Source organism: Salmo salar, chromosome ssa17 (genome assembly GCF_905237065.1).
Source record: "Salmo salar chromosome ssa17, Ssal_v3.1, whole genome shotgun sequence".
In the NCBI taxonomy this organism is placed as follows: Eukaryota; Metazoa; Chordata; class Actinopteri; order Salmoniformes; family Salmonidae; genus Salmo; species Salmo salar.
Window position 1 is genome coordinate 44,350,709 of NC_059458.1, and position 21,242 is coordinate 44,371,950.

The 21,242-nt window shown below is 45.9% G+C and overlaps 1 protein-coding gene across 2 annotated transcripts in view; it reads right to left on the bottom strand.

Annotated features, from left to right (window-relative positions):
- Nucleotides 1-286: 286 nt before the first annotated feature.
- Nucleotides 287-21,242, bottom strand: part of tpp2 (tripeptidyl peptidase 2) — a 59,086-nt gene continuing 38,130 nt past the window's right edge. Inside the window, exons 22-29 of one of the 2 annotated variants that reach the window (XM_045699639.1) lie at nt 20,443-20,521; nt 8,762-8,800; nt 8,294-8,451; nt 5,712-5,808; nt 4,895-5,025; nt 3,357-3,627; nt 3,087-3,206; nt 287-775 (exon numbers count right to left, since the gene is read on the bottom strand). In XM_045699639.1, coding sequence (XP_045555595.1) covers nt 686-775; nt 3,087-3,206; nt 3,357-3,627; nt 4,895-5,025; nt 5,712-5,808; nt 8,294-8,451; nt 8,762-8,800; nt 20,443-20,521 — 985 coding nt within the window. In that variant the 3' untranslated portion in view covers nt 287-685. The remainder of the gene's footprint in view (nt 776-3,086; nt 3,207-3,356; nt 3,628-4,894; nt 5,026-5,711; nt 5,809-8,293; nt 8,452-8,761; nt 8,801-20,442; nt 20,522-21,242) is intronic. The other variant, XM_045699641.1, reaches the window with a different exon arrangement.

Consider the following 21,242-nt stretch of genomic DNA (forward strand, 5'->3'; position numbering starts at 1 on the left):
AGGGAGGGAGGGAGGGAGGGAGGGAGGGAGGGGTGAAAGTGTTGAAACAAAACCAAGGACAGGATCACTGTGGAATCAATGAGAGAGTCCCTTTCCAGGGATTCCAAAGAGAGGACACACACACACACACACACACACACACACACACACACACACACACACACACACACACACACACACACACACACACACACACACACACACACACACACACACACACGAATAATGGACTGACACAAAAAAAAAAAAAAAGGGGGGGGTTAAATTTGACATCGACTCAAAATGATCAAAGAAAAAGCCTTTGTTTACTGTAAAAGACATTTAAAATCCATCCAGGAGAATAATAACATGTTATATTGCATGTTTATAAATGTGTTATTATGATGCATGTCTACAGGGTTCATTCAGGAGGGTTAAACATTCAGAACGTTGAATAGAAATGTCAAGAGATGAAGAGGAAACAATCCGTTCAGTTCATCATCTTTCTATCTACAACTGAACGACAGTGGAGTTTTTATTTTAACAAGAAGCTCTGAAACGTGTCTGGATTGAAATCTTCTCTAAATCGACCACCTTGTTCCGAGGCATTCAGTCAAGACTTGGTTAAAAAAAAACACTGACTGTTTTCAGATGTGTGTTTATGTGCGTGTGTGTGTGTGTGTGTGCGTGTGTGTGAACAGAACGTCTAGAAGGGAGTGTAGTCGGCAGGGTACATGATTGGCAGCCAGTTCTCTGTGAAAGTGGCACAGTGCATCCAGCCCAGGGACCGCATTACCTGAAAACACACAGGACAGGATGTCACAATACAGGAAGTAGACAGTCTACAGAAAGACTGCTATCTTAACGTCTCTGAGATTTAGGGTCTTTGTTCAAATGTTACAGACACATTAAACACTGCTAGTCTAACAGGAAGTAGATGCGTCAGGTAGTTGGACTGAGGCTGTAAAACATGTCTAACAGGAAGTAGATGTACCAGGTAGTTGGACTGAGGCTGTAAAACAGGAAGTAGATGTATCAGGTAGTTGGACTGAGGCTGTAAAACATGTCTAACAGGAAGTAGATGTATCAGGTAGTTGGACTGAGGCTGTAAAACAGGAAGTAGATGTACCAGGTAGTTGGACTGAGGCTGTAAAACAGGAAGTAGATGTATCAGGTAGTTGGACTGAGGCTGTAAAACAGGAAGTAGATGTACCAGGTAGTTGGACTGAGGCTGTAAAACAGGAAGTAGATGTACCAGGTAGTTGGACTGAGGCTGTAAAACAGGAAGTAGATGTATCAGGTAGTTGGACTGAGGCTGTAAAACAGGAAGTAGATGTACCAGGTAGTTGGACTGAGGCTGTAAAACAGGAAGTAGATGTATCAGGTAGTTGGACTGAGGCTGTAAAACATGTCTAACAGGAAGTAGATGTATCAGGTAGTTGGACTGAGGCTGTAAAACAGGAAGTAGATGTACCAGGTAGTTGGACTGAGGCTGTAAAACATGTCTAACAGGAAGTAGATGTATCAGGTAGTTGGACTGAGGCTGTAAAACAGGAAGTAGATGTACCAGGTAGTTGGACTGAGGCTGTAAAACATGTCTAACAGGAAGTAGATGTATCAGGTAGTTGGACTGAGGCTGTAAAACAGGAAGTAGATGTACCAGGTAGTTGGACTGAGGCTGTAAAACAGGAAGTAGATGTACCAGGTAGTTGGACTGAGGCTGTAAAACAGGAAGTAGATGTATCAGGTAGTTGGACTGAGGCTGTAAAACAGGAAGTAGATGTACCAGGTAGTTGGACTGAGGCTGTAAAACAGGAAGTAGATGTATCAGGTAGTTGGACTGAGGCTGTAAAACAGGAAGTAGATGTACCAGGTAGTTGGACTGAGGCTGTAAAACATGACTAACAGGAAGTAGATGTACCAGGTAGTTGGACTGAGGCTGTAAAACAGGAAGTAGATGTACCAGGTAGTTGGACTGAGGCTGTAAAACAGGAAGTAGATGTATCAGGTAGTTGGACTGAGGCTGTAAAACAGGAAGTAGATGTACCAGGTAGTTGGACTGAGGCTGTAAAACAGGAAGTAGATGTATCAGGTAGTTGGACTGAGGCTGTAAAACAGGAAGTAGATGTACCAGGTAGTTGGACTGAGGCTGTAAAACATGACTAACAGGAAGTAGATGTACCAGGTAGTTGGACTGAGGCTGTAAAACATGTCTAACAGGAAGTAGATGTACCAGGTAGTTGGACTGAGGCTGTAAAACAGGAAGTAGATGTACCAGGTAGTTGGACTGAGGCTGTAAAACAGGAAGTAGATGTACCAGGTAGTTGGACTGAGGCTGTAAAACAGGAAGTAGATGTATCAGGTAGTTGGACTGAGGCTGTAAAACAGGAAGTAGATGTATCAGGTAGTTGGACTGAGGCTGTAAAACAGGAAGTAGATGTACCAGGTAGTTGGACTGAGGCTGTAAAACATGTCTAACAGGAAGTAGATGTATCAGGTAGTTGGACTGAGGCTGTAAAACAGGAAGTAGATGTATCAGGTAGTTGTGCGGAGGCTGTAAAACAGGAAGTAGATGTATCAGGTAGTTGTGCGGAGGCTGTAAAACAGGAAGTAGATGTATCAGGTAGTTGGACTGAGGCTGTAAAACAGGAAGTAGATGTATCAGGTAGTTGTGCGGAGGCTGTAAAACAGGAAGTAGATGTATCAGGTAGTTGGACTGAGGCTGTAAAACAGGAAGTAGATGTATCAGGTAGTTGAGGCTGAGGCTGTAAAACAGGAAGTAGATGTATCAGGTAGTTGTGCGGAGGCTGTAAAACAGGAAGTAGATGTATCAGGTAGTTGAGGCTGAGGCTGTAAAACAGGAAGTAGATGTATCAGGTAGTTGAGGCTGAGGCTGTAAAACAGGAAGTAGATGTATCAGGTAGTTGGACTGAGGCTGTAAAACATGTCTAACAGGAAGTAGATGAACCAGGTAGTTGTGCGGAGGCTGTAAAACAGGAAGTAGATGTATCAGGTAGTTGAGGCTGAGGCTGTAAAACAGGAAGTAGATGTATCAGGTAGTTGAGGCTGAGGCTGTAAAACAGGAAGTAGTTGAGGCTGTTTCTGACCTGAATGCAGTTCTTTAAGTTCTCTCTACTGGGTTTGTCTTCTACGATCTTGGAGGCATATTTCAGGGCTCTGCCGTACATCTTGTTCACTAGCGCATGTTTGTAGGAGAACGTCAACACCTAGAAGGGAATCAAACCATCAAAATTGGGAGAAAGATTGAGACGGATGATTCATATGTAAGTTACAGTTGACATATTATCATCCACTGCAAGTTGTGTCGTAAGCCGGAAAAAAACCCCAAAAAACAAGGAAACAGCTGTTCTCCTCACCTTAGAGTCGGTTAATTCCACCCACTTCTGCAGCTCCCAGAAGGTGTCGGTCAAGGCTTTGGACCTGTCCTGTCGGGCGTCGTCAGAGCTGGTCACCTCCTCCTCCCCAGCCCCGGCCCCGTCCCCGTCCCCGTCCCCGTCCCCGGCCCCGTCCCCGTCCCCAGCCCCGTCCCCGTCCTGGGGCGTAGCAGGTAAGAGTTCCAGGTCAGCCAGAGCACAGCCCTTCCTACACAGAGCATCCAGCAGGTAACATTTCTGCTTCTCCATGTCACTGCAGGAAGAAACAGGAAGTTTCATTTCATATATCAAATCACATTACAAAATTCTCTATCCAATTAGAAACGGAGGTAAAAGGAAGTGGTTAACGGATATAAAAACCCAGACGGAGCTGTTGTGACCTGACTGTCTAAGAGTTCGTCCTAAATGGCACCCTATTCCCATAGGGCCCAGGTCTAAAGTAGTGCACTATATATAGGGAATAGGGTTCTATAGGGCCCTGGTCTAAAGTAGTGCACTATATAGGGAATAGGGTTCTATAGGGCCCTGGTCTAAAGTAGTGCACTATATAGGGAATAGGGTGCTATAGGGCCCTGGTCTAAAGTAGTGCACTATATAGGGAATAGGGTTCTATTGGGCTCTGGTCTAAAGTAGTGCACTATATAGGGAATAGGGTTCTATAGGGCCCTGGTCTAAAGTAGTGCACTATATAGGGAATAGGGTTCTATAGGGCCCTGGTCTAAAGTAGTGCACTATATAGGGAATAGGGTTCTATTGGGCTCTGGTCTAAAGTAGTGCACTATATAGGGAATAGGGTTCTATAGGGCCCTGGTCTAAAGTAGTGCACTATATAGGGAATAAGGTTCTATAGGGCTCTGGTCTAAAGTAGTGCACTATATAGGGAATAGGGTTCTATAAGGCCCTGGTCTAAAGTAGTACACTATATAGGGAATAGGGTTCTATAGGGCCCTGGTCTAAAGTAGTGCACTATATAGGGAATAGGGTTCTATAGGGCCCTGGTCTAAAGTAGTGCACTATATAGGGAATAGGGTTCTATAGGGCCCTGGTCTAAAGTAGTACACTATATAGGGAATAGGGTTCTATAGGGCCCTGGTCTAAAGTAGTGCACTATATAGGGAATAGGGTTCTATAGGGCCCTGGTCTAAAGTAGTACACTATATAGGGAATAGGGTTCTATAGGGTACTGGTCTAAAGTAGTGCACTATATAGGGAATAGGGTTCTATTGGGCTCTGGTCTAAAGTAGTGCACTATATAGGGAATAGGGTTCTATAGGGCTCTGGTCTAAAGTAGTACACTATATAGGGAATAGGGTTCTATAGGGCTCTGGTCTAAAGTAGTGCACTATATAGGGAATAGGGTTCCATAGGGCCCTGGTCTAAAGTAGTGCACTATATAGGGCCCTGGTCTAAAGTAGTGCACTATATAGGGAATAGGGTTCCATAGGGCCCTGGTCTAAAGTAGTGCACTATATAGGGAATAGGGTGCTGTTTGGGACCCAGGCTAACACTTAGTGGTGTACCTCTTGATTGTGGCAGCGTCAGGGCGAGGGTCGGTCTTTATGGTGAGGTAGACCGCCAGGGCCGTCTGGTCGATCTGAGACAGAACCAGGTCAGAGGCCGTTACGATATCAGCCAGGCGCTTCATACGCTCCTATAGAGAGAGATCAGGGTTAGACACGACTAATCAACAGCAGAGAGAGATCAGGGTTAGACACGACTAATCAACAGCAGAGAGAGAGATCAGGGTTAGACGCGACTAATCAACAGCAGAGAGAGAGATCAGGGTTAGACGCGACTAATCAACAGCAGAGAGAGAGATCAGGGTTAGACATGACTAATCAACAGCAGAGAGAGAGATCAGGGTTAGACGCGACTAATCAACAGCAGAGAGAGAGATCAGGGTTAGACGTGACTAATCAACAGCAGAGAGAGAGATCAGGGTTAGACGCGACTAATCAACAGCAGAGAGAGAGATCAGGGTTAGACACGACTAATCAACAGCAGAGAGAGAGAGAGAGATCAGGGTTAGACACGACTAATCGACAGCAGAGAGATCAGGGTTAGACACGACTAATCGACAGCAGAGAGAGAGATCAGGGTTAGACACGACTAATCGACAGCAGAGAGAGAGATCAGGGTTAGACGCGACTAATCAACAGCAGAGAGAGAGAGAGAGATCAGGGTTAGACACGACTAATCGACAGCAGAGAGAGAGATCAGGGTTAGACGCGACTAATCAACAGCAGAGAGAGAGATCAGGGTTAGACACGACTAATCAACAGCAGAGAGAGAGATCAGGGTTAGACACGACTAATCAACAGCAGATAGTGTGTGTACCTTCTCAGAGTCGAGCTGGTGCAGCCTCTGAACATGTAGTGGCAGGTAAGAAGAGAAGTTCTCCTTCAGTTCATCATACAGGGAGCTGGTGTCTAACCTGGAGGGGAGAGAGAGAGAGGAGGGAGGAAGAGCGGAGAGAGAGAGAGGGAAGGGAGGAAGAGAGCGGGAGAGAGAGATGAGGAAGAGAGAGATGAGGAAGAGAGAGATGAGGAAGAGAGAGATGAGGAAGAGCGGAGAGAGAGACGAGGGAGGGAGAGAGAGAGGAGGAAGGGAGAGATGAGGAAGAGAGATGAGGAAGAGAGAGATGAGGAAGAGAGATGAGGAAGAGAGATGAGGAAGAGAGATGAGGAAGAGAGAGCGGGAGGGAGAGATGAGGAAGAGAGATGAGGAAGAGAGATGAGGAAGAGAGATGAGGAAGAGAGTGGAGAGGAAGAGAGGGAAGGGAGGGAGAGAGGGAAGGGAGGGAGAGAGGGAAGGGAGGGAGAGAGGGAAGGGAGGGAGAGAGAGAAGAGGAAGAGAGAGATGAGGAAGAGAGAGATGAGGAAGAGAGAGATGAGGAAGAGAGAGATGAGGAAGAGAGAGATGAGGAAGAGAGAGATGAGGAAGAGAGAGATGAGGAAGAGAGAGGGAGAGAGAGAGAGAGAGCGGAGAGAGAGAGAGATGAGGAAGAGAGATGAGGAAGAGAGATGAGGAAGAGAGATGAGGAAGAGAGATGAGGAAGAGAGATGAGGAAGAGAGAGAGAGCGGAGAGAGAGAGAGCGGAGAGAGAGAGAGCGGAGAGAGAGAGAGCGGAGAGAGAGAGAGCGGAGAGAGAGAGAGAGCGGAGAGAGAGATGAGGAAGAGAGAGATGAGGAAGAGAGATGAGATGGAGAGCGGGAGATTTTATTTGGGTCTCTTTTAGTCCTTAAACATTAAAATACATTTTTAATTCTCCAATTATCTTGTTGATTGATGACCAACCAAGAACATTTACTCATAACTACAAACAGAGGAACCAGATCTCCACCTTTAAAAACAATCCTTGTTGCTTTGTTCTGCAGCCTCCTAATTTAACATGATGATTCATGTTCCCCCAGACCACAGAACAGAGAGACAGAGAGACTGACAGCAGGTAGAAAGACCCAAGCAGACAGAGAGAGACTGACAGCAGGTAGAAAGACCCAAGCAGACAGAGAGACTGACAGCAGGTAGAAAGACCCAAACAGACAGAGAGACTGACAGCAGGTAGAGAGACCCAAGCAGACAGAGAGAGAGAGACTGACAGCAGGTAGAGAGACCCAAACAGACAGAGAGAAAGAGAGACTGACAGCAGGTAGAAAGACCCAAACAGACAGAGAGAGACTGACAGCAGGTAGAGAGACCCAAACAGACAGAGAGAAAGAGAGACTGACAGCAGGTAGAGAGACCCAAACAGACAGAGAGACAGAGAGAGAGAGACTGACAGCCGGTAGAGAGACCCAAACAGACAGACAGAGAGACTGACAGCAGGTAGAGAGACCCAAACAGACAGAGAGAGACTGACAACAGGTAGAAAGACCCAAGCAGACAGAGAGAGACTGACAACAGGTAGAGAGACCCAGACAGACAGAGAGAGAGAGAGACTGACAGCAGGTAGAGAGACCCAAACAGACAGAGAGAGAGAGAGACTGACAGCAGGTAGAAAGACCCAAACAGACAGAGAGACAGAGAGAGAGAGACTGACAGCCGGTAGAGAGACCCAAACAGACAGAGAGAGAGAGAGACTGAGAGCAGGTAGAAAGACCCAAACAGACAGAGAGACTGACAGCAGGTAGAGAGACCCAAACAGAGAGAGAGACTGACAGCAGGTAGAGAGACCCAAACAGACAGAGAGAGACTGACAGCAGGTAGAAAGACCCAAACAGACAGAGAGAAAGAGAGAGACTGACAGCAGGTAGAGAGACCCAAACAGACAGAGAGAGACTGACAGCAGGTAGAGAGACCCAGAGAGAGAGAGAGAGAGAGAGAGAGAGAGAGACTGACAGCAGGTAGAGAGACCCAAACAGACAGAGAGAGAGAGAGAGACTGACAGCAGGTAGAGAGACCCAAACAGACAGAGAGAGAGACTGACAGCAGGTAGAAAGACCCAAACAGACAGACAGAGAGACTGACAGCAGGTAGAAAGACCCAAACAGACAGAGAGAGAGACTGACAGCAGGTAGAGAGACCCAAACAGACAGACAGAGAGACTGACAGCAGGTAGAGAGACCCAAACAGACAGAGAGAGAGACTGACAGCAGGTAGAAAGACCCAAACAGACAGAGAGAGAGACTGACAGCAGGTAGAAAGACCCAAACAGACAGAGAGACTGACAGCAGGTAGAAAGACCCAAACAGACAGAGAGACTGACAGCAGGTAGAGAGACCCAGAGAGAGAGACTGACAGCAGGTAGAGAGACCCAGAGAGACAGAGAGAGACTGACAGCAGGTAGAGAGACCCAAACAGACAGAGAGAGACTGACAGCAGGTAGAGAGACCCAGACAGAGAGACTGACAGCAGGTAGAAAGACCCAGACAGACAGAGAGACTGACAGCAGGTAGAGAGACCCAGAGAGAGAGACTGACTTTGTCATCCATTGAATCTTCAGGTCTCTGAGGGCCTCTTCAAATTCCTCCTTCACATCCTTCTCCTTCGCTCCCTCCTTCTCTCCCTCCTTCTCCTTCCCTCCGTTCTTGGTCTTGTTAGGTGCAGGGATCAGGTGGTAGACCACTGGCACAATGTCCTGATGAGAAAGGTACAAAAAAAACACACACAAAAAAACACTGGTTAAACCCACTAACCCTGTAGGACTACATTACCCATAAGCCTGTGCAACAGTTCCCTGCTGTCTGTCCAATCCCTTGTCAGTTAGAAAGAGTCATGGTAACAGAAGACAGCTGACCACCAGAGGAAAACAACATCTAACTTTGTCAGCAGAAAGATATTTACACGTTTGTTTAGCAAACACCTTCATTCTTCCCCACAGTGATTCACAACATCAAACACCATTTTCTTTTCAGGATTTGACAGAGTGATTTCTCGGCCATCAGTACCTTTTTAAATTTTCTTTGTCGTTTTGCAGAGGCCTGTCCCTGGTGGTCAGAATAACACACAGTGAGAGAGAGAACACAGGAAGGTAAAGGAGCATACAGCTTCTCTCTCATCGTTTACAACTAGTGGCAAGTCATACAGCTTATCTCTCATCGTTTACAACTAGTGGCAAGTCATACAGCTTCTCTTCCCATCCCTCTGTCTCATCGTTTACAACTAGTGGCAAGTCATACTGCTTCTCTTCCCATCCCTCTGTCTCATCGTTTACAACTAGTGGCAAGTCATACTGCTTCTCTTCCCATCCCTCTGTCTCATCGTTTACAACTAGTGGCAAGTCATACTGCTTCTCTTCCCATCCCTCTGTCTCATCGTTTACAACTAGTGGCAAGTCATACTGCTTCTCTTCCTATCTCTCTCTCTCATCGTTTACAACTAGTGGCAAGTCATACTGCTTCCCTTCCCATCCCTCTGTCTCATCGTTTACAACTAGTGGCAAGTCATACTGCTTCTCTTCCCATCCCTCTGTCTCATCGTTTACAACTAGTGGCAAGTCATACTGCTTCTCTCTCATCGTTTACAACTAGTGGCAAGTCATACTGCTTCTCTCTCATCGTTTACAACTAGTGGCAAGTCATACTGCTTCTCTTCCCATCCCTCTGTCTCATCGTTTACAACTAGTGGCAAGTCATACTGCTTCTCTCTCATCGTTTACAACTAGTGGCAAGTCATACTGCTTCTCTCTCATCGTTTACAACTAGTGGCAAGTCATACTGCTTCTCTTCCCATCCCTCTGTCTCATCGTTTACAACTAGTGGCAAGTCATACTGCTTCTCTTCCCATCCCTCTGTCTCATCGTTTACAACTAGTGGCAAGTCATACTGCTTCTCTTCCCATCCCTCTGTCTCATCGTTTACAACTAGTGGCAAGTCATACTGCTTCTCTCTCATCGTTTACAACTAGTGGCAAGTCATACTGCTTCTCTCTCATCGTTTACAACTAGTGGCAAGTCATACTGCTTCTCTCTCATCGTTTACAACTAGTGGCAAGTCATACTGCTTCTCTCTCATCGTTTACAACTAGTGGCAAGTCATACTGCTTCTCTCTCATCGTTTACAACTAGTGGCAAGTCATACAGCTTCTGTCTCATCGTTTACAACTAGTGGCAAGTCATACTGCTTCTCTTCCCATCCCTCTGTCTCATCGTTTACAACTAGTGGCAAGTCATACTGCTTCTCTCTCATCGTTTACAACTAGTGGCAAGTCATACTGCTTCTCTTCCCATCCCTCTGTCTCATCGTTTACAACTAGTGGCAAGTCATACTGCTTCTCTTCCCATCCCTCTGTCTCATCGTTTACAACTAGTGGCAAGTCATACAGCTTCTGTCTCATCGTTTACAACTAGTGGCAAGTCATACTGCTTCTGTCTCATCGTTTACAACTAGTGGCAAGTCATGCTGCTTCTCTTCCCATCCCTCTGTCTCATCGTTTACAACTAGTGGCAAGTCATACTGCTTCTCTTCCCATCCCTCTGTCTCATCGTTTACAACTATTGGCAAGTCATACTGCTTCTCTTCCCATCCCTCTGTCTCATCGTTTACAACTAGTGGCAAGTCATACTGCTTCTCTCTCATCGTTTACAACTAGTGGCAAGTCATACTGCTTCTCTCTCATCGTTTACAACTAGTGGCAAGTCATACTGCTTCTCTTCCCATCCCTCTGGCTCATCGTTTACAACTAGTGGCAAGTCATACTGCTTCTCTTCCCATCCCTCTGTCTCATCGTTTACAACTAGTGGCAAGTCATACTGCTTCTCTCTCATCGTTTACAACTAGTGGCAAGTCATACTGCTTCTCTCTCATCGTTTACAACTAGTGGCAAGTCATACTGCTTCTCTTCCCATCCCTCTGTCTCATCATTTACAACTAGTAGCAAGTCATACTGCTTCTCTTCCCATCCCTCTGTCTCATCGTTTACAACTAGTGGCAAGTCATACTGCTTCTCTCTCATCGTTTACAACTAGTGGCAAGTCATACTGCTTCTCTTCCCATCCCTCTGTCTCATCGTTTACAACTAGTAGCAAGTCATACTGCTTCTCTTCCCATCCCTCTGTCTCATCGTTTACAACTAGTGGCAAGTCATACTGCTTCTCTCTCATCGTTTACAACTAGTGGCAAGTCATACTGCTTCTCTTCCTATCCCTCTGTCTCATCGTTTACAACTAGTGGCAAGTCATACTGCTTCTCTTCCCATCCCTCTGTCTCATCATTTACAACTAGTGGCAAGTCATACTGCTTCTCTCTCATCGTTTACAACTAGTGGCAAGTCATACTGCTTCTCTTCCCATCCCTCTCTCTCATCGTTTACAACTAGTGGCAAGTCATACTGCTTCTCTCTCATCGTTTACAACTAGTGGCAAGTCATACTGCTTCTCTTCCCATCTCTCTCTCTCATCGTTTACAACTAGTGGCAAGTCATACTGCTTCTCTTCCCATCCCTCTGTCTCATCGTTTACAACTAGTGGCAAGTCATACTGCTTCTCTTCCCATCCCTCTGTCTCATCATTTACAACTAGTGGCAAGTCATACTGCTTCTCTCTCATCGTTTACAACTAGTGGCAAGTCATACTGCTTCTCTTCCCATCCCTCTCCCTCATCATTTACAACTAGTGGCAAGTCATACTGCTTCTCTTCCCATCCCTCTGTCTCATCGTTTACAACTAGTGGCAAGTCATACTGCTTCTCTCTCATCGTTTACAACTAGTGGCAAGTCATACTGCTTCTCTTCCCATCCCTCTGTCTTATCGTTTACAACTAGTGGCAAGTCGTACTGCTTCTCTTCCCATCCCTCTGTCTCATCGTTTACAACTAGTAGCAAGTCATACTGCTTCTCTTCCCATCCCTCTGTCTCATCGTTTACAACTAGTGGCAAGTCATACTGCTTCTCTTCCCATCCCTCTGTCTCATCATTTACAACTAGTGGCAAGTCATACTGCTTCTCTCTCATCGTTTACAACTAGTGGCAAGTCATACTGCTTCTCTTACTATCCCTCTGTCTCATCGTTTACAACTAGTGGCAAGTCATACTGCTTCTCTTCCCATCCCTCTGGCTCATCGTTTACAACTAGTGGCAAGTCATACTGCTTCTCTCTCATCGTTTACAACTAGTGGCAAGTCATACTGCTTCTATTCCCATCCCTCTGTCTCATCGTTTACAACTAGTGGCAAGTCATACTGCTTCTCTCTCATCATTTACAACTAGTGGCAAGTCATACTGCTTCTTTTCCCATCCTTCTCTCTCATCGTTTACAACTAGTGGCAAGTCATACTGCTTCTCTTCCTATCTCTCTCTCTCATCGTTTACAACTAGTGGCAAGTCATACTGCTTCTCTTCCCATCCCTCTGTCTCATCGTTTACAACTAGTGGCAAGTCATACTGCTTCTCTCTCATCGTTTACAACTAGTGGCAAGTCATACTGCTTCTCTCTCATCGTTTACAACTAGTGGCAAGTCATACTGCTTCTCTTCCCATCCCTCTGGCTCATCGTTTACAACTAGTGGCAAGTCATACTGCTTCTCTTCCCATCCCTCTGTCTCATCGTTTACAACTAGTGGCAAGTCATACTGCTTCTCTCTCATCGTTTACAACTAGTAGCAAGTCATACTGCTTCTCTCTCATCGTTTACAACTAGTGGCAAGTCATACTGCTTCTCTTCCCATCCCTCTGTCTCATCGTTTACAACTAGTAGCAAGTCATACTGCTTCTCTTCCCATCCCTCTGTCTCATCGTTTACAACTAGTGGCAAGTCATACTGCTTCTCTCTCATCGTTTACAACTAGTGGCAAGTCATACTGCTTCTCTTCCCATCCCTCTGTCTCATCGTTTACAACTAGTAGCAAGTCATACTGCTTCTCTTCCCATCCCTCTGTCTCATCGTTTACAACTAGTGGCAAGTCATACTGCTTCTCTCTCATCGTTTACAACTAGTGGCAAGTCATACTGCTTCTCTTCCTATCCCTCTGTCTCATCGTTTACAACTAGTGGCAAGTCATACTGCTTCTCTTCCCATCCCTCTGTCTCATCATTTACAACTAGTGGCAAGTCATACTGCTTCTCTCTCATCGTTTACAACTAGTGGCAAGTCATACTGCTTCTCTTCCCATCCCTCTCTCTCATCGTTTACAACTAGTGGCAAGTCATACTGCTTCTCTCTCATCGTTTACAACTAGTGGCAAGTCATACTGCTTCTCTTCCCATCCCTCTGTCTCATCATTTACAACTAGTGGCAAGTCATACTGCTTCTCTTCCCATCCCTCTGTCTCATCGTTTACAACTAGTGGCAAGTCATACTGCTTCTCTCTCATCGTTTACAACTAGTGGCAAGTCATACTGCTTCTCTCTCATCCCTCTCCCTCATCATTTACAACTAGTGGCAAGTCATACTGCTTCTCTTCCCATCCCTCTGTCTCATCGTTTACAACTAGTGGCAAGTCATACTGCTTCTCTCTCATCGTTTACAACTAGTGGCAAGTCATACTGCTTCTCTTCCCATCCCTCTGTCTTATCGTTTACAACTAGTGGCAAGTCATACTGCTTCTCTTCCCATCCCTCTCCCTCATCATTTACAACTAGTGGCAAGTCATACTGCTTCTCTTCCCATCCCTCTGTCACATCGTTTACAACTAGTGGCAAGTCATACTGCTTCTCTCTCATCGTTTACAACTAGTGGCAAGTCATACTGCTTCTCTTCCCATCCCTCTGTCTTATCGTTTACAACTAGTGGCAAGTCGTACTGCTTCTCTTCCCATCCCTCTGTCTCATCGTTTACAACTAGTAGCAAGTCATACTGCTTCTCTTCCCATCCCTCTGTCTCATCGTTTACAACTAGTGGCAAGTCATACTGCTTCCCTCTCATCGTTTACAACTAGTGGCAAGTCATACTGCTTCTCTTCCTATCCCTCTGTCTCATCGTTTACAACTAGTGGCAAGTCATACTGCTTCTCTTCCCATCCCTCTGGCTCATCGTTTACAACTAGTGGCAAGTCATACTGCTTCTCTCTCATCGTTTACAACTAGTGGCAAGTCATACTGCTTCTCTTCCCATCCCTCTGTCTCATCGTTTACAACTAGTGGCAAGTCATACTGCTTCTCTCTCATCATTTACAACTAGTGGCAAGTCATACTGCTTCTCTTCCCATCCCTCTCTCTCATCGTTTACAACTAGTGGCAAGTCATACTGCTTCTCTTCCTATCTCTCTCTCTCATCGTTTACAACTAGTGGCAAGTCATACTGCTTCTCTTCCCATCCCTCTGTCTCATCGTTTACAACTAGTGGCAAGTCATACTGCTTCTCTTCCCATCCCTCTGTCTCATCGTTTACAACTAGTGGCAAGTCATACTGCTTCTCTCTCATCGTTTACAACTAGTGGCAAGTCATACTGCTTCTCTCTCATCGTTTACAACTAGTGGCAAGTCATACTGCTTCTCTTCCCATCCCTCTCTCTCATTGTTTACAACTATTGGCAAGTCATACTGCTTCTCTTCCCATCCCTCTGTCTCATCATTTACAACTAGTGGCAAGTCATACTGCTTCTCTCTCATCGTTTACAACTAGTGGCAAGTCATACTGCTTCTCTCTCATCGTTTACAACTAGTGGCAAGTCATACTGCTTCTCTTCCCATCCCTCATCGTTTACAACTAGTGGCAAGTCATACTGCTTCTCTTCCCATCCCTCTGTCTGTCTCATCGTTTACAACTAGTGGCAAGTCATACTGCTTCTCTTCCCATCCCTCTGTCTCATCGTTTACAACTAGTGGCAAGTCATACTGCTTCTGTCTCATCGTTTACAACTAGTGGCAAGTCATACTGCTTCTCTTCCCATCCCTCTGTCTCATCGTTTACAACTAGTGGCAAGTCATACTGCTTCTGTCTCATCGTTTACAACTAGTGGCAAGTCATACTGCTTCTGTCTCATCGTTTACAACAAGTGGCAAGTCATACTGCTTCTCTTCCCATCCCTCTGTCTCTCTCATCGTTTACAACTAGTGGCAAGTCATACTGCTTCTCTTCCCATCCCTCTGTCTCATCGTTTACAACTAATGGCAAGTCATACTGCTTCTCTTCCCATCCCTCTGTCTCATCGTTTACAACTAGTGGCAAGTCATACTGCTTCTCTCTCATCGTTTACAACTAGTGGCAAGTCATACTGCTTCTCTTCCTATCCCTCTGTCTCATCGTTTACAACTAGTGGCAAGTCATACTGCTTCTCTTCCCATCCCTCTGTCTCATCGTTTACAACTAGTGGCAAGTCATACTGCTTCTCTCTCATCGTTTACAACTAGTGGCAAGTCATACTGCTTCTCTTCCCATCCCTCTCCCTCATCATTTACAACTAGTGGCAAGTCATACTGCTTCTCTCTCATCGTTTACAACTAGTGGCAAGTCATACTGCTTCTCTTCCCATCCCTCTGTCTCATCGTTTACAACTAATGGCAAGTCATACTGCTTCTCTTCCCATCCCTCTGTCTCATCGTTTACAACTAGTGGCAAGTCATACTGCTTCTCTCTCATCGTTTACAACTAGTGGCAAGTCATACTGCTTCTCTTCCCATCCCTCTGTCTCATCGTTTACAACTAGTGGCAAGTCGTACTGCTTCTCTTCCCATCCCTCTGTCTCATCGTTTACAACTAGTAGCAAGTCATACTGCTTCTCTTCCCATCCCTCTGTCTCATCGTTTACAACTAGTGGCAAGTCATACTGCTTCTCTTCCCATCCCTCTGTCTCATCATTTACAACTAGTGGCAAGTCATACTGCTTCTCTCTCATCGTTTACAACTAGTGGCAAGTCATACTGCTTCTCTTCCTATCCCTCTGTCTCATCGTTTACAACTAGTGGCAAGTCATACTGCTTCTCTTCCCATCCCTCTGGCTCATCGTTTACAACTAGTGGCAAGTCATACTGCTTCTCTCTCATCGTTTACAACTAGTGGCAAGTCATACTGCTTCTCTTCCCATCCCTCTGTCTCATCGTTTACAACTAGTGGCAAGTCATACTGCTTCTCTCTCATCATTTACAACTAGTGGCAAGTCATACTGCTTCTCTTCCCATCTCTCTCTCTCATCGTTTACAACTAGTGGCAAGTCATACTGCTTCTCTTCCCATCCCTCTGTCTCATCGTTTACAACTAGTGGCAAGTCATACTGCTTCTCTTCCCATCCCTCTGTCTCATCGTTTACAACTAGTGGCAAGTCATACTGCTTCTCTCTCATCGTTTACAACTAGTGGCAAGTCATACTGCTTCTCTCTCATCGTTTACAACTAGTGGCAAGTCATACTGCTTCTCTTCCCATCCCTCTCTCTCATTGTTTACAACTATTGGCAAGTCATACTGCTTCTCTTCCCATCCCTCATCGTTTACAACTAGTGGCAAGTCATACTGCTTCTCTTCCCATCCCTCTGTCTCATCGTTTACAACTAGTGGCAAGTCATACTGCTTCTGTCTCATCGTTTACAACTAGTGGCAAGTCATACTGCTTCTCTTCCCATCCCTCTGTCTCATCGTTTACAACTAGTGGCAAGTCATACTGCTTCTGTCTCATCGTTTACAACTAGTGGCAAGTCATACTGCTTCTCTTCCCATCCCTCTGTCTCATCGTTTACAACTAGTGGCAAGTCATATTGCTTCTGTCTCATCGTTTACAACTAGTGGCAAGTCATACTGCTTCTGTCTCATCGTTTACAACAAGTGGCAAGTCATACTGCTTCTCTTCCCATCCCTCTGTCTGTCTCATCGTTTACAACTAGTGGCAAGTCATACTGCTTCTCTTCCCATCCCTCTGTCTCATCGTTTACAACTAGTGGCAAGTCATACAGCTTCTCTCTCATCGTTTACAACTAGTGGCAAGTCATACTGCTTCTCTTCCCATCCCTCTGTCTCATCGTTTACAACTAGTGGCAAGTCATACAGCTTCTCTCTCATCGTTTACAACTAGTGGCAAGTCATACTGCTTCTCTTCCCATCCCTCTGTCTCATCGTTTACAACTAGTGGCAAGTCATACTGCTTCTCTTCCCATCCCTCTGTCTCATCGTTTACAACTAGTGGCAAGTCATACTGCTTCTCTTCCCATCCCTCTGTCTCATCATTTACAACTAGTGGCAAGTCATACTGCTTCTCTCTCATCGTTTACAACTAGTGGCAAGTCATACTGCTTCTCTCTCATCGTTTACAACTAGTGGCAAGTCATACTGCTTCTCTTCCCATCCCTCTCTCTCATTGTTTACAACTATTGGCAAGTCATACTGCTTCTCTTCCCATCCCTCTGTCTCATCATTTACAACTAGTGGCAAGTCATACTGCTTCTCTCTCATCGTTTACAACTAGTGGCAAGTCATACTGCTTCTCTCTCATCGTTTACAACTAGTGGCAAGTCATACTGCTTCTCTTCCCATCCCTCATCGTTTACAACTAGTGGCAAGTCATACTGCTTCTCTTCCCATCCCTCTGTCTGTCTCATCGTTTACAACTAGTGGCAAGTCATACTGCTTCTCTTCCCATCCCTCTGTCTCATCGTTTACAACTAGTGGCAAGTCATACTGCTTCTGTCTCATCGTTTACAACTAGTGGCAAGTCATACTGCTTCTCTTCCCATCCCTCTGTCTCATCGTTTACAACTAGTGGCAAGTCATACTGCTTCTGTCTCATCGTTTACAACTAGTGGCAAGTCATACTGCTTCTGTCTCATCGTTTACAACAAGTGGCAAGTCATACTGCTTCTCTTCCCATCCCTCTGTCTCATCGTTTACAACTAGTGGCAAGTCATACTGCTTCTCTTCCCATCCCTCTGTCTCATAGTTTACAACTAGTGGCAAGTCATACTGCTTCTCTCTCATCGTTTACAACTAGTGGCAAGTCATACTGCTTCTCTTCCTATCCCTCTGTCTCATCGTTTACAACTAGTGGCAAGTCATACTGCTTCTCTTCCCATCCCTCTGGCTCATCGTTTACAACTAGTGGCAAGTCATACTGCTTCTCTCTCATCGTTTACAACTAGTGGCAAGTCATACTGCTTCTCTTCCCATCCCTCTGTCTCATCATTTACAACTAGTGGCAAGTCATACTGCTTCTCTTCCCATCCCTCTGTCTCATCGTTTACAACTAGTGGCAAGTCATACTGCTTCTCTCTCATCGTTTACAACTAGTGGCAAGTCATACTGCTTCTCTTCCCATCCCTCTCCCTCATCATTTACAACTAGTGGCAAGTCATACTGCTTCTCTTCCCATCCCTCTGTCTCATCGTTTACAACTAGTGGCAAGTCATACTGCTTCTCTCTCATCGTTTACAACTAGTAGCAAGTCATACTGCTTCTCTTCCCATCCCTCTGTCTCATCGTTTACAACTAGTGGCAAGTCATACTGCTTCTCTTCCCATCCCTCTGTCTCATCATTTACAACTAGTGGCAAGTCATACTGCTTCTCTCTCATCGTTTACAACTAGTGGCAAGTCATACTGCTTCTCTTCCTATCCCTCTGTCTCATCGTTTACAACTAGTGGCAAGTCATACTGCTTCTCTTCCCATCCCTCTGGCTCATCGTTTACAACTAGTGGCAAGTCATACTGCTTCTCTCTCATCGTTTACAACTAGTGGCAAGTCATACTGCTTCTCTTCCCATCCCTCTGTCTCATCGTTTACAACTAGTGGCAAGTCATACTGCTTCTCTCTCATCATTTACAACTAGTGGCAAGTCATACTGCTTCTCTTCCCATCCCTCTCTCTCATCGTTTACAACTAGTGGCAAGTCATACTGCTTCTCTTCCTATCTCTCTCTCTCATCGTTTACAACTAGTGGCAAGTCATACTGCTTCTCTTCCCATCCCTCTGTCTCATCGTTTACAACTAGTGGCAAGTCATACTGCTTCTCTTCCCATCCCTCTGTCTCATCGTTTACAACTAGTGGCAAGTCATACTGCTTCTCTCTCATCGTTTACAACTAGTGGCAAGTCATACTGCTTCTCTCTCATCGTTTACAACTAGTGGCAAGTCATACTGCTTCTCTTCCCATCCCTCTCTCTCATTGTTTACAACTATTGGCAAGTCATACTGCTTCTCTTCCCATCCCTCTGTCTCATCATTTACAACTAGTGGCAAGTCATACTGCTTCTCTCTCATCGTTTACAACTAGTGGCAAGTCATACTGCTTCTCTCTCATCGTTTACAACTAGTGGCAAGTCATACTGCTTCTCTTCCCATCCCTCATCGTTTACAACTAGTGGCAAGTCATACTGCTTCTCTTCCCATCCCTCTGTCTGTCTCATCGTTTACAACTAGTGGCAAGTCATACTGCTTCTCTTCCCATCCCTCTGTCTCATCGTTTACAACTAGTGGCAAGTCATACTTCTTCTCTCTCATCGTTTACAACTAGTGGCAAGTCATACTGCTTCTGTCTCATCGTTTACAACTAGTGGCAAGTCATACTGCTTCTCTTCCCATCCATCTGTCTCATCGTTTACAACTAGTGGCAAGTCATACTGCTTCTCTCTCATCGTTTACAACTAGTGGCAAGTCATACTGCTTGTCTCATCGTTTACAACTAGTGGCAAGTCATACTGCTTCTCTTCCCATCCCTCTGTCTCATCGTTTACAACTAGTGGCAAGTCATACTGCTTCTCTCTCTAATCGTTTACAACTAGTGGCAAGTCATACTGCTTCTCTCTCATCGTTTACAACTAGTGGCAAGTCATACTGCTTCTCTTCCCATCCCTCTGTCTCATCGTTTACAACTAGTGGCAAGTCATACTGCTTCTCTTCCCATCCCTCTGTCTCATCGTTTACAACTAGTGGCAAGTCATACTGCTTCTCTTCCCATCCCTCTGTCTCATCGTTTACAACTAGTGGCAAGTCATACTGCTTCCCTCTCATCGTTTACAACTAGTGGCAAGTCATACTGCTTCTCTTCCCATCCCTCTGTCTCATCGTTTACAACTAGTGGCAAGTCATACTGCTTCTCTTCCCATCCCCCTGTCTCATCGTTTACAACTAGTGGCAAGTCATACTGCTTCTCTTCCCATCCCTCTGTCTCATCGTTTACAACTAGTGGCAAGTCATACTGCTTCTCTTCCCATCCCTCTGTCTCATCGTTTACAACTAGTGGCAAGTCATACTGCTTCACTTCCTCCTTGTCCGTTGCAGCTGATTTGATGGCTTAGTTCCACAGGATGAATGAAAGTCCTTGCTGGCAGTGAGAAGGAGACTTCTTGACCAGGATGAAGTCCAGTCAGTCAGTCTGTAGCCTCAGCATGTTATCTCTCTCATTACTGTACTGCAGTGCCGACACTACTACCACATCGACAGATAAACGTGGCCCACGAAGGCACGGACATGTTCACACAGCAGCAACAGGAAGTTGACAGTGAAGCCACAGGAAACAGGAAATTCAGTAGACAGACCAGAGTGACGGACAGCAGCATCTACAAATCACAGACCACTGAGTCGTAGGCAGGAAGTAGAAAGCCCCTCCCACCACACAGTGAAAAAAAAGCATCATAGCAACGTGCAACTAAAACTGTGATGCTAGCAAAGCTTGTGATTGGTTGAGAAGGATGACGAGTGGGGGGGGGGCATAAAAGGAGTGAGCCAATGAGAGTGTTAGAGAGCTCTTGACTGACAGTAGAAAAAGCCACTCACTGCTTTCTTGCCATATTCTCCCTTAGGAACGACCAGGGATCCAGTCAGATAACATCCTGGACATGTTCCTTTAGGAACCCTAGAGAGAGAGAGAGAGAGAGAGAGAGGGAGGGGCAGAGAGAGAGAGGGAGGGGTAGAGAGAGAGACAGGGAGGGGTAGAGAGAAAGAGGGAGGGGTAGAGAGAGAGAGGGAGGGGTAGAGAGAGAGACAGAGAGAGGGAGGGGTAGAGAGAGAGACAGGGAGGGGTAGAGAAAGAGAGGTAGAGAGAGAGGTAGAGAGAGAGAGAGAGAGAGAGAGAGAGAGAGAGAGACAGAGAGAGGGAGAGAGAGAGAGAGAGAGAGAGGGAGGGAGGGGTAGAGAGAGAGACAGGGAGGGGTAGAGAGAGAGACAGGGAGGGGTAGAGAGGTAGAGAGAGAGGTAGAGAGAGAGAGAGAGAGAGAGAGAGAGAGAGAGAGAGAGAGAGAGAGAGAGACAGAGAGAGGGAGGGGTAGAGAGAGAGAGGGAGGGGTAGAGAGCGAGACAGAGAGAGGGAGGGGTAGAGAGAGAGACAGAGAGAGAGAGAGAGAGAGAGAGAGAGAGAGGGGTAGAGAGAGAGAGGTAGAGAGAGAGAGGTAGAGAGAGAGAGAGAGAGAGAGAGAGAGAGAGAGAGAGAGAGAGAGAGAGAGAGAGAGAGAGAGAGAGGGAGGGGTAGAGAGAGAGACAGAGAGAGGGAGGGGTAGAGAGAGAGAGGGAGGGGTAGAGAGAGAGACAGGGAGGGGTAGAGAGAGAGACAGGGAGGTAGAGAGAGAGGTAGGTAGAGA